At 38.6% G+C, this 15,239-nt stretch overlaps 2 protein-coding genes and 1 long non-coding RNA gene across 6 annotated transcripts; 1 reads left to right on the forward strand and 2 right to left on the reverse strand.

Annotated features, from left to right (window-relative positions):
- Window positions 1–855: 855 nt before the first annotated feature.
- On the reverse strand, window positions 856–8,449 carry LOC105038252 (signal recognition particle subunit SRP54, chloroplastic). Its single transcript, XM_010913996.4, has 15 exons — window positions 8,216–8,449; window positions 7,984–8,116; window positions 7,543–7,610; window positions 7,336–7,437; window positions 5,730–5,882; window positions 5,559–5,636; window positions 5,130–5,255; window positions 4,176–4,278; window positions 3,872–3,972; window positions 2,968–3,105; window positions 2,730–2,873; window positions 2,456–2,531; window positions 1,840–1,925; window positions 1,559–1,684; window positions 856–1,200 (listed from the first exon to the last, which is right to left on the reverse strand). The coding sequence occupies exons 1-15, from the start codon at window positions 8,399–8,401 to the stop codon at window positions 1,093–1,095; spliced, it is 1,728 nt and encodes a 575-aa protein (XP_010912298.1). The 5' UTR covers window positions 8,402–8,449; the 3' UTR covers window positions 856–1,092.
- Window positions 8,450–8,533: 84 nt separating this feature from the next.
- On the forward strand, window positions 8,534–12,625 carry LOC105038256 (uncharacterized). Of its 4 annotated transcripts, XR_012141610.1 has the most exons (4): window positions 8,537–10,790; window positions 11,183–11,342; window positions 11,528–11,614; window positions 11,740–12,625. It is a non-coding gene; the product is annotated as an uncharacterized lncRNA (long non-coding RNA). The 4 variants fall into 4 exon arrangements; XR_012141616.1 differs by having other exon boundaries at window positions 8,534–10,790; window positions 11,183–11,614; window positions 12,193–12,625; XR_012141608.1 differs by having other exon boundaries at window positions 8,535–10,790; window positions 11,183–11,614.
- A 774-nt stretch (window positions 12,626–13,399) lies between these two features.
- LOC105038257 (uncharacterized) lies at window positions 13,400–14,506 on the reverse strand. The gene has a single exon (XM_010914002.3). It carries the CDS (start codon window positions 14,354–14,356, stop codon window positions 13,613–13,615), a length of 744 nt encoding a protein of 247 aa, XP_010912304.1. The 5' UTR covers window positions 14,357–14,506; the 3' UTR covers window positions 13,400–13,612.
- Window positions 14,507–15,239: the final 733 nt, after the last annotated feature.

The raw sequence follows: 15,239 nt of genomic DNA on the forward strand, positions 1-15,239 counted from the left end.
TTAAGTGTCTCCATTCGTGCGAAAGAAGGATTCCCTTCTTTCGAGCAAATCCACCGTTGGATCGTGAAATGGTCGCTTGACGATCTGTGCAGGAGAAGGGGAGTTCTTTGAGATTCGTGGGTATCGCAATCCAACGATTGATATCGCGAAAGAAGATAAATCGTTCTTTCGCTCGGAAGATACAACCAACTCTAGCCCAAGACTAGTCCAAAAGGGGGGCTGGGCCCGTTTGGCTGCCGTATTTAGCTTTTCTTTATTTTCGTTTGCCGACTTTATAGCTTCTGTGAGCAGAATACTATCTCAGTTCACATCCAAAGGCTAAGTGTGACCATAATAACATGGATGTAAATCCGACAACCACCCCTGAATCATTTTGCTCCCAATTGTTGCACATGAGATAGCCATGATTTCCCTGGCATGGGAGTTCATTTGAACCCCATTCAGATGAGACCAGAACCAAACTGAACCAGCGCTTTTTAGCTAACAAGCAACCATCTGGGAGAAAACTGCCTCTTGGCATCTGGATGGATGCCACTTCTCAATAAATGGTGCACTCCTAGCAGGTTGCATGCAGGATGACAGTGCGATTCACAGAACACTTGGATTCTGCTCCAAGCTCTGTGGTGCCTACTGGCAAGCAGACCACACCAAAGAAACAGAGAATCTGTGTTCGATGACTCCTGATTGATGTATGAGCTCAAATATCTGTTATATAAGAGACAAGCCTCACTTGATTCCTCCCACCAATACAAATGAGATCCTCTGGTAGATTAGGAACTAGGTTGGCACCAATTATGCAAGTTAGCAAGTCACCCTGCCCTCATCCTTCACATTTCAATCCCAAAGAAAGAAGAATTTCAGAATTATGGTGGAGGAGAATTTTTTCCCTTTTTTTAAAAAGAAAAAAATTACATTCTAGGCTGTTGAATCATTTTGTATCAAGGACTCAAACTCAAGGCACATCCTCAAACAGATTTACTGATACAGCAGGAAAATCCCCCCGCTTTTTTTTTTCTGATGTCAAATACAATCTAGCCTGCAAGAATAAAAACGGCATGTTTTATGGCCGCACATTTTTCAACTTGACAGTCTTCAAGTTTTGGATCCAAAACCACGCGGACTCGGCCTTGATGATGCTGAATCTGCAAACTGCCTCCGTGACTCTGATCTTCTCTTTCTCCTTGCAGTACCAGGAGGTGCCTGATAGACATATATTATGGTGAGCAAATTGAGAATGTATTGATCATCAACTACTAAACTTGAAGTAAACAAGCAAAATTTATCTTGGAGCATAGTTGGTTACATCTAGATGGAGTAGGTTAAGACATGATCCAATTAAGTCTCTGTAATATTAAAGGTCATCAAGGAGCACACTCTCAATGAGGTGAGAGATTTGCTCTACTATTAATGTCAAGTGTAGATAACTTTTTGGATACATTAATTAAACTTATTGTCCGAGGAAACTGCTAACTACCAAGTAAAATTAAGATAAATAAGTATGAAACCACGAACCCAAGAAATAGGTCTATTTTTTAAGAGAGAGAGTGAACAAGAGTACCTTTTGTTCAGCTTTGAGTGATTCCTCAAGATTGCTCAAGGCAGGGACGGACCCTCCTTCCATGACGCCCATTAAATTCTTCATTCGGATGCGCATCTGGAAAAGCTGAGCGACAAGTTGGCTGACCTGAAACAACAAAATGCTCTCTCACTCTCAACATGAACAATAAAATTTGTTGTAACGTTCCCGGAAGAATACTCCAGTTACTTCTATAGTAGGTAATGAAAACACAAAGTATATTGGAGAAACATCCTAAGCGCAGAAACATTAAGAGAATAAACCTGTTGTTCTGTTTTTCCAGACTCCGTAGCAATTCTCTTCCTCCTAGTAGCTGATTCAGCTAACAGTTCTGGCTTTTCCCGTTCCTCTGCAAGTTAAATGACAATGAATCGACAGTAAAACATATGATAAGGAATTCATAATGACACTGATATTGGAGCAATTGGATATATGAGACCCTACAAGTGCAAACTGTATATTAACTGTTTTTCTGTTGATGACCAACTTGTCACTGATGCACTATTTTAAAGGAATCATTGTAGTCCTACAATTTTCCATAAGTTGCACTGAGATAACACCCCCCCACCCTCCTTTTTCCTCTTTAAAGTAACAATAGTTCTCAGCACAATCTATCATACAGAGGTAAGTTGTCCAATTGAAATAAACAACAAACACAGTAAAACTTTTAGGGCACTGTTCTCAAATTCAGATCAATGCTTCCAGATATACAGCAAGGAGCCATGGACAAAGACCACAAATAGAATACGTATATTAATGTGTGGATGTGATGCACATGCAGCATAAATGAACCATTAAAAAAGAAAAGTAAATAAAAGAAGTTAGAGAAGAACCACTTGATTTAGTAAATTAGAAATTGTCCTGAGGTATAATACATACCGGGGATCATCACATTAATCATTGATTCCATAATTTTTAAGCTCTTTTCTGCTTCACGAATTTGAGCTGGAGTCACCTTTGTCAGAATAAAATGTCAAGGTAAGTTGCTGTGTTATTTTCTACAATACACACCAATGAGCTTATGCTATATGCTTCAAATTCAAAATTGGATGGCCCATATCAACGACCTCTCAAATTTACTTCCTTATTAAAAAATTTATTTTAGAGGAACAGAGAAGGAAGGTTTAACAATAAGAAAATCAAATATACTTACCTTTCCCATGCCTGGGATCATTCCAATTACACGGCTCATAGATCCCATTTGTGCAACAGCACGTGTTTGCTTAAGAAAGTCATTGAAGTCAAATTTTGCACTCATTATTTTCTTCTGTAATTCCTCAGCATCTTCTTGTCGCATCTACTTGAACAATTTAGGTTGAAACTCCTTAAAATAACATCATTTCACCAGGAAAGGAAAAAAAAGGAAAAAAGAAGAGAAAGCAGTAACTAACAACTTCCTGTGCCTTCTCTACAAATGAAAGAACATCTCCCATTCCTAATATGCGTCCTGCCATGCGGTCAGGATAGAAAGGCTCAAGGTCTTCCAAGCGTTCCCCTCGACCTACAAGCTTGATTGGCTTTCCTGAAACCTGCCATGGCCCAAAATTATTGCTGTGTAAAGCCAAAAAAAAGGGTTCACATGGTGCATGCATGAAGTATGAAATTGATATGATAAAGTAATTAGAGGATTTTTCTGCTAATGCTCCATAAAAGTAACAAGATATAATTAGATTAACAAATAGCACAATAAAGGCAGATGAAATAATATTGCACTACAGAAAATTGTTTGTCCTTCATTCTACACACAAATAACGAAATAGTTGAGCACCATATTGTTTATACTTGGATTCTAAATCTAGATTTTAATGGAGCTGCACTGTCAATCCATGGTTGCATACACAGGTTTACACCTGTTACATTATTCCACCAAGCTATTAATACAGATTTCTAATATTCAACCATTCAATAAATGTGCGTTATTTCCAATAATCGTATTAAGCAAGCTTTGGAACACTTGAGATGACAGTTGAACCCTGAGTCCACAATTTGAGAGTACATAGACTGTAATCTACCCCAGGTGAAATTAAGAATGTACCGGCATAAAATAACATGGAACAACTAGCAGAATATAAAAATGAAAAATATGGAATTATTTATGGCTCAAAAGATTCAGAAACAAGCATTATATAAAGATAAATATAATAGGTGCTGGCCATGGTTTATTCAATATAAGTTGGAGCACCAATGCAGAATGATCAGCACCCTAAGACTGCATGAAGAAAGTTTTCTTCATGTAAATGATCATGTCCGAAAAAGAAAACATGATATCTGCTGAAATATTGGGAAGATAAAAACCTCTTTAACACTCAAAGCCGCTCCACCTCTAGAGTCACCATCCAACTTTGTCAGTATAGCACCAGTAATACCAATCTCAATATTGAATGTTGTGACCAAGGCTGAGATGAAAAATAAAAAAGCAAAAAAAAAAAAGGAAAAGAAAAGAAAAAAGGAGTAAGATGGAAGATAAAGCAATTGAGGGAGAAAACCATAACATGTTAACAACTACCAAAGCAACCCTTTCCTAGCAGCTTCTTGGCCAGTCATTGCATCCATATTGGAAATTACTCCATCAAAGCAAAGTAAAATAAATCTTGAATACCTGCAGCTTCTTGGCCCGTCATGGCATCCACTACAAGCAAAACTTCTGTAGGATTCACTGCCTGCTTTACTTCCTTTAATTCATCCATCATTGTTTTATCTATCTGATTCAAAGGAAAATCAGCTAAGATCAATCAATAATGCTTGATTATGAAGTTGATACAAACATAGCCTAAAATAAGATAAACTATGGCTTCAAAATATGGAAAAAAAAATCAAAAGGCACAAGTGCAAGGAATTCACACACACAAAAAAAAAACAAGAGAGAGAGAGAGAGAGAGAGAGAGAGAGAGAGAATATATTTATTTCTAATTCCATCATTGAATACACCTGCATGTACAACCCTTAATCCAATGCACTAACCGAGATCAACAACCATATCCCTGAGGAACAATAGCATGAAAATCTTTTCATGTAAATAGATTGTGTAAAACCTTATTTCTGATGGCAAACTGCAAGGACCAGGACCCTGATCTCAAAGATATGATTTAGGCACCTCCTTATTTTGAGGAGAAACCAAGCAGCTTCTGATCAAGTAACAAAAGCAGGACAACTCAAAAAGTAATTCAAAGATGAAGAGTCATGGCCTCCCAATAGCTGCTGTGCTATAGAGAAGCATCCATCCAACAGCTTGTTACATAGAATTAAAGTTGTAATATCACAAGGATATAATATTGCAGCTTGTCCAATAATTGACTTTTAATATGGCCAAAAGACTTCATAGTTCTATGTGTTTCAGTATGCCATAACCAGTTGCAGAACCAGAACTCTAGAAGTCTGTTATTCTAGTCAAGCAATATCATTCTAATTTTTACTTATCGAAAATCATGTAAGAAAGTCCATGGCTGAATTGAGCATGTTTGGTGTTCCTAGTCAAAATAATTCACCCACGTAGATACATAACAAAAATGGAAGGAAAAATTAAAAAAGACACATATGAAGGGTATCAAGTAACCTGCAATCTTCCAGCGGTATCCACTATAACCACATCAATGGTCTTCTTTTTAGCCTCCTCGAGTCCATGCTTAGCTATTTGTGAAGGCTTTATATCAGTACCTTCGGTATAAACAGGTACCCCCACCTGTGACAAGCTTATTATTTAGCATAAAGATAAACAAGATGAACAAAAAAAAGTTGCTAGACAAGAATGTTATATCATGTTGAATGCCACAATAAAGAAATAACTGAAATAAGAATCTTAATTATGTATATTTCGAGATGCTTTTTTACAAATAGATGCAGCAAACATGGAAAGAAGTTCCACAAATGAATGCCTTCTGTATGACCAAACTTGCTCAAGTTTGCACATTTGTAACTAAAAGGTAACAGGACATCACAAATGATACATTGATTACAAATCAGACGTAGAACTCATTGCAAGTACCTGCTCACCCAAAATTACAAGTTGGTCAATAGCTGCAGGCCTGTACACATCTGCAGCAACCAGAAGGCAACTTTTCCCCTGTAACCTGCGTCATGTCTATCAGTATCGATAGTTTACAAAGAATTCCTCTCTCATAAATTGGCAGTAAAAAAAAAAAGAGTCGAAATGCACCAGTTTCTTAAGGTAGAAGGCAAGCTTTGCACAAACAGTAGTCTTCCCAACACCTTGTAGGCCTGCTAGTAATATCACTGTGGGACCAGACTTTGCAAATGCCAAATCAGAAACTTCACCACCCATCAGTGTCACAAGCTCATCATGTACAATCTGCAATTTGGAGTCACGTCAAATTGCTGGCTTTACACAGGTTGGTTTCCTAACAAGATTAGCATTTGAATACTAATCATTTCTTTCTCTCGCAAGGAAATAAAGGTTTATGTAAACATTTAAATTTAAAATTTAAAAAAAAAATTGAAAGACCGATGCTTAGAAAGAAAGCACTTCCAAAGGATGGAAAACAAGGAGCTAGATACACATATACCCTCTTTCCAAGCAAAGTTGATAACATATTTCATTCCTACTAGCGGTAGAAAATGGAATTCTCCTATGTAGTGGTGACTTTATCTTACTGAATCTATATCTTTCTTGAGATTATTCACCACTTTCTTGGAGACACTTATAGCTAGAAAATCCCTTATCTGAGATACTCACCTGGGCTTACCCTAACTTATAAAAGCAAGCATGCAACATGACCAATGTGTAACAAAGTGCAGATTTTATTCAGAAAACATCATGTACAAACAGCAAGGCTGCATATATTTCATTATTTGTATGAACCAAAAGTTTTCCAATGTTGTCAGCAAACTTTATATCTGTGTCTATGTTTACATCAGCCCACCACCGACTGTTCCACTAAGACCTCTGTATTCTTCACAGCCTATCTGAATTGGTTCTCCATTACCCAAAAAAGGCAGCCTGGGTGCATAAGGCTCCCACCATTGCAGGGTCTGGTGAGGGTCAGATGTTGTACTTCCTAGATTTACTAGACTCTGATATATACAGCTATTGAGGTTCCTCCAACATAATCATTTCACATTCTCCATTTCCAGATTTAGCAAAACCCTCTTTAGGATCCTAACCTACTAAGCCCACGCTGTGTTCATAAAACCATCTTTCTTGTCAAGGTTTTGATCCAGACAGCATTGGTAAGTTTCTCAAACTTTTTGCTCCAAGAGAAAGTTTTTCCCTTTTACAACTCTAAAAGATGTGCTGGTTGATTGTTTAGCAACTGTTGCACACAACCCAAAACATATCCTGTCTTACTGTTTTCCAATATGAGCTGTATTATCTATAATAACAAAAAATTTATGGTCTCCCTTACCCCTCAAGAAAAAGGGAATATATATGAACTGTATCCTTCTCTGTTATCATCTTATCAACTTAAAGTAACCTATCCACAATTAGAACAGAAGGTACTAAAGGTTTCAAAATTAGAGCTCCTACGCACATTCCATGTTTCTTTTCATCAAGCCTAGTTGCTAAAATTCCCACATGATGAGCTTAAAAATTTTGCAGTTTCACATTTCCGAGAATCTTAAGCTGCTGGGGCCTTGGAATTGAGGAGGAAAAAGATCATGACGATTATTGGTAATTGAATTTGTTTATCTTGAACATAGACCAGATTGGTTCGTAAACCAACCCAAACTGAGTCAATCAACAAGGTCTTGTGCCCATTAATGATTGGCTATTGATAAATAATGCCCAACACTCAACCTACTACCTTCACTAATTGTTGATCTGGTCGCACCCCTCGAATTAAGCCAACACCAACAGCTTGTTCGCTAACAGACTGCACAAACCTTCTCACAACCGGCAAACTTACCTGCACAAAAAGGAACAATTCAGGGTTATTAAAGATGATGTTAGAAAAAGACAGATACAACCCAATGACATATACCAAATCTCCAAAGCTTAACAATCAACTCACATCTGCTTCCAAAAGGGCCCTCCTAATATCTCGCATTGGTTCAGCAATATTCTCCTTTGTCAGAACATCTGAAGCATAATAAAAGTGCACAGAAGAAGGCATTCCTCTTAAATTCTATAAAGCAGGTATATAGTAAATAACATGTGCTTTTGAAATCATTATACTCAGTATGATACCAAATAGAATGGCATAAAGATTGTTGGTATGGTCATTATTCTTTTGCTTTCTGATAGTAATTTAATAAACAGTTCACAACTGAAATGAGCAGTAACTAGCACAAAAAGATAAAGTGAAAATTAGGATTTTGATAAGATTAAGAGAAGTTACAAGTATCGCAATGCATTAAAGGAATGCAAACTTCAATAAAATGATTAACAAAAATAAGGAATTTAAAGCAAGAAAGAACAACAATAGAGAGAAAATAGCTGACGAGGAGCAGACCTACTCCCCGGAGTTTGTTCCATGCCGATTCGAGGCCACTCGTCAACTGTCCAAACATCTCAGCCCTCACTATGAAACTGCTTTCTCTGCTTACATTTCGAGAGTTGAAATTAACCCAACCCCACACCTCCCTCTGAGACCAAACACAATGAGAAGTTTTGCATAAGAAATAATTCGAGGGACAAACGAAAAACAGAAACTTTCCACTGGAATGGAAAGCGGATGAGCTTACAGTGAAGGGATTCCTGGGCGAAGATCCCAGGGACAGGGTCGAGCCGGTCCACGAAGAAGCGCAGTTGGCGGAAAGCCTCCGCCTTCCCGCGGTCCTGGACGTACAGAGGGCGACGCGGGGAGGGAGGGAGGGCGCGGACGGAGAGAGCTGGCGGGAAGAAATGGCCGAGAAGGAGATGGCTTCCATGTTGAGAGGGAGGGAGGGAGGGAAGGAGAAAAGGAAGTGGAGAAGAAAGGATAGGATAATGGGGAGCAAAAAAACCCATCTTTACTTTTTTTTTTTATTTCTAATTTTTACCTGTAGTCACCGCGGAACCGGTTAACATTCTATGGTCACGCAGGGGTAAAATTAGCGAAAGCGTCCTACCAATCGTTGGTGGCTTATTTGAACCCGACTCCCCTTTCTCTGTCGTCTCTCTTCCCAAGGCCTCCGGCGATCCCTCTTCTCGCCGGCGGCCATGGAAGCTCTCCACGAATCAATAGGCCGACGGACGGTGGACATCCCTTCTCCGCCTCCTCGGTGGTCGCCCATTCCTTCCTCTCTCAAACCCTAGGTTCACAGAAAGGAGGCAGATCGACAAAGGAGGAACTCAGAGAAGGGAGGGCGCGGACTCCGCTCTCCAGTTCTCTTACTTTGTATCCATCTTCCAGAACGCCGACACCGCGGAGATGTATCACCTTCCCGGTTTTCTGTCCTTTCGCTATGATCAAATTGTGTTCTTTGATCGAACTTTTCGTTGATAGCAATCGCGATTTTATTGTGTAGTCCAATTTGTAATCTTGATTTAGCTCAGATTGCAGCTTGCGGAATGTTGTAATAGGTTCGCAGATTCTTCCATTAATTAGTGTTGCCTGCCGTTTCTGTTCTGTGCATTATTACTTGAGTGATAGAATGTCAATGAAGAACAAGAGTAGCATTGTAGAAGTCTAATAGTGTTTAGATTGTAAGTTAAAGAACCTTCTGTAATTGAAAGCAAGGCCAGTAGGCTGGTTACTGAATTTTTCATCTTGAATTGAGAAGTTAGTGGGACGTTACTTATGAAGGAGTAATGGGCACAGGAGTAGAGCATTATTCTTTGTTATTTGCAGGAAATCTTTGTGCTTCTGCGTACCTGCAGTAAGGGTTGGACATAGTTCTTGCTGATTGATTTTCTGATTGGAAATTCAGTTTTAGCATATAAACTATATATGATATCAAAAAAAAATATCATGAAGTATCTCTTGCCACCTCATTGACAAGATTATCTATCTAACTAGTGATGGTGTGTAAACTCTAATATAGTGAAAACCCCTCCCACAAATGCAGAAGGTTTTTGGGCTTGTCTTATCTCCACATGGATTCTCATTTTTTGGTTTGTTTATTTGCCTTGAGGTAGAAGCTTTCATACTCATCATTCTGTTTAGGGAAATCATGATTACATGGCATGATTATCCTATGTCATCAATGAACAAGTTCAATGACTAACTCAAGGTGAGAAATATACTCATAATACAATCACCATGTAATGTTTAAGTTTTGATCTGAGAAGGTCCTTTGAGGGTAAGAATTTCCAAGCTTCGTGATGACCACTATTTTGACAAGCCTGTAACTCTACCCATGAGTAAATAACCCTCTAATTGACTTGTGGATTTTTGGCGTGTTCACAACTTCAAATTTACCATATATAACGGGGCCCTTCTTGAACTACAGTTAATGTCTACTTCCTGCATCACTTTGTGATTTCACTCTATTTGCTTCCCAACATCTCCATTACCTTATATTTTATTGACAATGTTGAATCATAGTTCTGCTTCAGGGAGCTTTCCATAATAGAGTATTCAGTGTATGGCTGATTGTTTCAGGCAGTTATTTAAGCATAATTCATCAATTCCATCAATTTCTGCTGGAGAGATATCACACTGTCTTATAGCGTGCTAGGTAGGATGTGTCAGTGATATTTCTGAGAACAAAAATTTTTGTTCTCTCAGAAGACTTCTGTTTTAATTCTTGAGGTTTCATTTCACAGTTAGATATGGTATGGCTGAGGTTCCCAACATAACACCCGTTTGAAGCATATTTATAAAAGAAATGATGATGCCCGGATCTTGCAGATTTAAATGTGATATGTTCATGCTGGAGCAAAGTGCTAGACATGCAGAAAGGATCAAAATGGCTTTTTACAATTATAAAAACATTCCTCAATATTTTTTTTCTTTTATTTTTTTAAGGAAAATATGAGGAAGTCCTATCAAATTTATTTCAAAGAGAAATTGAAATGGAAAGAGTGGACAAATTCAATTATTAATTCAAGAAAAGAAACAACCTCATAATTTAATCACTGTGCAGTGTTTCAGATTTAATGTGAGAAAATCATCAAATTATTTGATTTTTCGCCTTTGAGATTTGTATTTTGATAACCATAGTTGAAAAATGTGTATGTACCCTATGTCAATGCTTTTATATAAGTTTTTGCAATGTGCTGGTTAGACCAATTTGTTGCTAGTGTCCTATATTAGAAGGTACAGTAGCAGAAAAATATAAGGTTTGGGCATGCTACAGGTCTGCCTGCTGTCTTAATATGCAAGCTGTTTTATAGGTAAAGCTTTTGCTATGAATTTTCAGATATTCATCATTAGTCATTGTATAGATTTTACTTTAGATATACTAAAACAAACAAACTGTTATAGGGATCCTATCTTCTATATATTTGCCGTTTGCATACAAATGCAGGCATCATATTATTTGTTTTATGCATGCTTTTTATGCCAAAAATCAGGTTTCTGCTACTTTATTCACCAGCATTGTAGTTGCTACATCAATTCATGAATCAAAAAAAATTCTGGTTGAACAAATGTTACTCAGAAATTAGGATTGCAATAGTTGTTAAGATAGTATGTGCGGCATGTATGCATTGCATATGTTTCTGCACTTTGCCTAACTAATGGAACTAGTAAAGAAATATCTTCGTTGTGTCTCCTAATCTCTTAGCTCTTCTGCTTCCTTTCCCTGGCAACAATTTTCTGGGAGCCGCTGTTTCCAGAGGCAGTACAGGCTATATGGTTATTCAGGATGCAAAATTATTTTTTTGTCCTACTGCCACTGGAACTGAGCCGCAAGGTGAAGCACGTGACTCTTGTAAAGCTTGAAAGTGAGTAATGTGAGGCCATGAAGGGGTCAAGTTCGTAGCTGTGCCACTTTTAAGTTCGATGCTTTTCAGATATCTGTTAACCTTGTTCAGTAGCTGGATAGCTGGTTAATCTGGTTGATGCATCTTTTGTGTCCTTGTCTTTTGTTTAGCCTTGCTGCTAACCCACTGCATTTTTGATGATGCAGGTTCCTGTTGTAGCTTCGAACTGGATAGGAAAGAGGTCAAAACAGAACATGGTGATAGCTGATAACAAATTATGACGATTCTTGCAGGTACACTTTACATCTTTACCAGTATATTTTGCACTTATCATGTCATGCTTTCCTTTTTCCATGACTCACAATCAATGTCTTATATAATCTTTTTTGGTGTGTGATACTGGTTGTATGGAAAATAGCACCAACTGGAGAAAGAGTGGTGCTTGCAAATGATGGAGACATTTTGATTGCAGAGTTCAGCGTTGATAATATCAATTGCCGGGGGCACTGTTGGGGTGTTCCAGATAGTTGTCCAGAATTATACTTGGTGCTTTGATGTTGTATGGGAGCAAATATTCAGCAGGAGTTTGAAATGTTCTGATATGCCAATCTAGCATGCAGCTTTTTTCAAGGACTAATACATTGAAGTGTCCTAGTGTCCAAGGCATTAACAAAATTTACAATTTTTCTGTATTTAGCCTTACAAAATTTTGCAAGTATAAAGTGGAATACATCAGGAAAAAGCATCAAGATCACGATCACCAACCTGGAAAGCATTGAATAATCTTACTAGATGCCCCATAACTGATGTTCACTTGACTTCATTTGCTTTTTCTTTGTTCCTTTTTTATTGTTTGGTTCTTTCTGTCAAGGACCTTCGCATTCTCATGAATCTCATGTGACAAGAGTTAAAGAGTGCCTGCCACCACGGGTGGTCACAGACCAAGAATCTTGAGAGCTTGAAAGTTGAAGGGGACCTCTTTATCAAGAGAAGATTTATTTGGTCTAAATTAATGGGTGTGAAATTTCTCTCCACAAATTTCTGATCCTGAAGGCTTTTGGATAAGGGCATTTACCCACCATGGAATCCTATCATGTGATTGTGGTTGAGTAGCATACAGAACTCTTTCCATTACAAGATGTTTTTCTCAAATTGTACCCACCATGGTCCTATCAGCAATAAACAATATCTCTGATTTCAATATCCTTATGAAATTTTCTAGTGGATGCCTGTAATTATTGACACATATTTCCAAGGTGTCACAACCTAAGCATCAACTTGTTAAGCATCCCAGCATTCTGTTACTTCTACAATGAAAGCAAGTTCATTGCCTTTTTTTTTTTTTTATTTCATATGATTGTTGCATGAGCCACAGGAAACAAACAAACATTGTTTCTGATGCATCAGTTAGGCTAATTAAACAAGTGTCTTAATGTCGAGTTGTAAACTATAACATACTCGTTTAGATGGCAAGGAGAAGACCATGATTAGAAACTGACACTCCACTCAAAGAGAAAAACAGAAGCTCTGACTCATGATGGAAGATTGTATCGACATCAAAAATCCTTGATTCATTCTTCTCCATATTAGATTGATATTAATACCTGATTTAACATTCGTTAGATTTTCAAGAGTACTTCAAGCTGGGAGGTTATAGAAAGCTTCTATTAATTCCGCAATTTGCTCTTCCAGAATCGAGTCCATTGTGAAACAAGAGACTGGCAGCTCTATTTGTTCATCCCGTGACATTATGAGAATCATATCATCACATATTAATAACATATTTGTATGTATGTATGTATGTATGTATGTATATATATATATATATATATATATATATAGTTTTATTTAGAAAAGTTCTATAAAACTAAGCATGGGCGAGCATCAAAGAGTTTTGCAACAGTGATGTATAAGATACTGTAATTTTTTCTCCATTAAAGTTTGCACCTGACTGTTATCAAAAAAAAAAAAAAAAAAGCTTTGCACCTGACTAACAGAGAATCTTTCAAACCAATTTTACCTTTCATTCTATAAACAAATGTTCACCACGATGTGAACCTGAGGCATAAGCATATCTCTTAAGAAGCGAGAACCTGAAGCTATAATTTATTCACTATCATCGTGCTTAAGAACAGAACAGTAGAAACCCTTTATCTCTCATTATTATTTGCTCTCTGTTCTCCTTTTTGCCACAATCTTTGTGCTCTGTTTCTTTGTTTTCCCTCTGTTTTTCTTCAAAACTACCTCAAGAAATTCTTAACAAATGGCATAGAGCCAATCCACATGGATTACTAATTGCCTTGCCCTTCTTCATCAGCTACTTCCTTCTCTTCTTCTCTTCCTCCTCCATCATCCTGCTCTTCTTCTTCTTCTTCTTCTTCTTGTTGTTGCTCTTCTTCTCCTTCTGAAATGGGTTCTTCTGGGTGGAGCATATGGAGCTTGAGTCGCCCGTCTTCCCTCGAAGCCTGCAAGAACTCATGAGTGGGGATCCTGATCTCTCTTAGAACAAACCTCCCATCCTCCCTATAAGATCTGAAGGAGATCCATGGCTTGCCACTCTTTCCGATGGACGATATCGGCGGCGGGAAGCCCCCACCGCTCCTCGACCGCACCTCCGACAAACCTCTAGAGTAACGACCATGCATACGCCTTTCTGTTTCCTTGTCCTTCTCGAGAGCAGTGCGATCATCACCACCTTCCTTCATCAAGTCGTCGACATCATCCGAGCTCTCGGAGCCGAGCCCTTCAGTGCACAGCTGCAGGGTCTCTGAATTCTTCGCAGAGAAGACACCATTGCTCTTGGGTTCACAGCTGTAGCCATTTCTACCACTCTTTTTTTCTTCATCAGAAGGTGGATTGGTGGGCGGTGCAGGCTTCTCTCGGAAGTGGAGCTCACCAAAGATCTCGGTGAAGGACGAGTTTTCCACTGGTTTCTTGGGCTTGATTTGGTTCCACGAGGACAGAGAATCAAAGAGCGTCGGGTTTTCGGGCAGCGGTTTCTCAAACAATGAGCTCAAGCTACCCAAGGCAGCCATGATCTTGTGGTGAAAACGAAGAAAAATATAAGAATAAATCGAGAGAGAGAGAGAGAGAGGAGGAGGAGAGGGGGGTTTGGAGATTTGGTGAAGGAAGATGGGGAAGCAATGAAGGATGTTAAGATGGTTTTATTTCCAGTTAAGAGGGAAATAAGGATGGGTGGTGGTGGATTGGTTGACATGTGGAGTTTGTTCACCATCGTCTCCTGCATGGCTTGGCATGCGTGTGTGTATATGTATATATTTATGTGACTGCTTCCACTGAAGGGGAGGAGAGTTTGGGTGAGAGTCCTCCACATGGAAGTCCTTTGTGAAACCACAGTTGGAAGATCAGATGGCTACCAGCTTGTGTTCAAACAGATAAGGAGGATGACTCGTGCTGGAGGTCTATTGAATGGCGCTGAGGAAAGGGAGCATCAGTTTCGGTGTGGGGAACCCGCATCCATTAAAGGTCGCTGTTAAGCGACAACTTTGGGGGTATAATGTTCAACTCCCCTGATTGGGTGTGATCTGTATCTTCCGTGCAAAAGAATGATTGGTTTTTTATGGTGCGAACCATTGGATCACAGTTATACATGGTTTGCCCAACACAACGTCTACATCATGATCAGTACTAATGAATAAAAAAACAAAGATTGAAATATTTTTAAAATTGTACAAATCATGATCCAACGGTTGACGTCGTGAAAGAGAATTTATCATGATACAAACCGGATGTGAGGGTGAGTCATGGATAAAGCCTACATGGATTCATCAACCATTTAGTAACAAGCTATGCTGCAGCGCTCCTGCCATGTGTATACAAGCAATCAACATGACATGTGGCAGGAGAGGATTGATTGATTATGGAGTTGCCAAATCAACAATGATGGCTCGTTCAACT

Source organism: Elaeis guineensis, chromosome 1 (assembly GCF_000442705.2).
Source record: "Elaeis guineensis isolate ETL-2024a chromosome 1, EG11, whole genome shotgun sequence".
Taxonomy (NCBI): Eukaryota; Viridiplantae; Streptophyta; class Magnoliopsida; order Arecales; family Arecaceae; genus Elaeis; species Elaeis guineensis.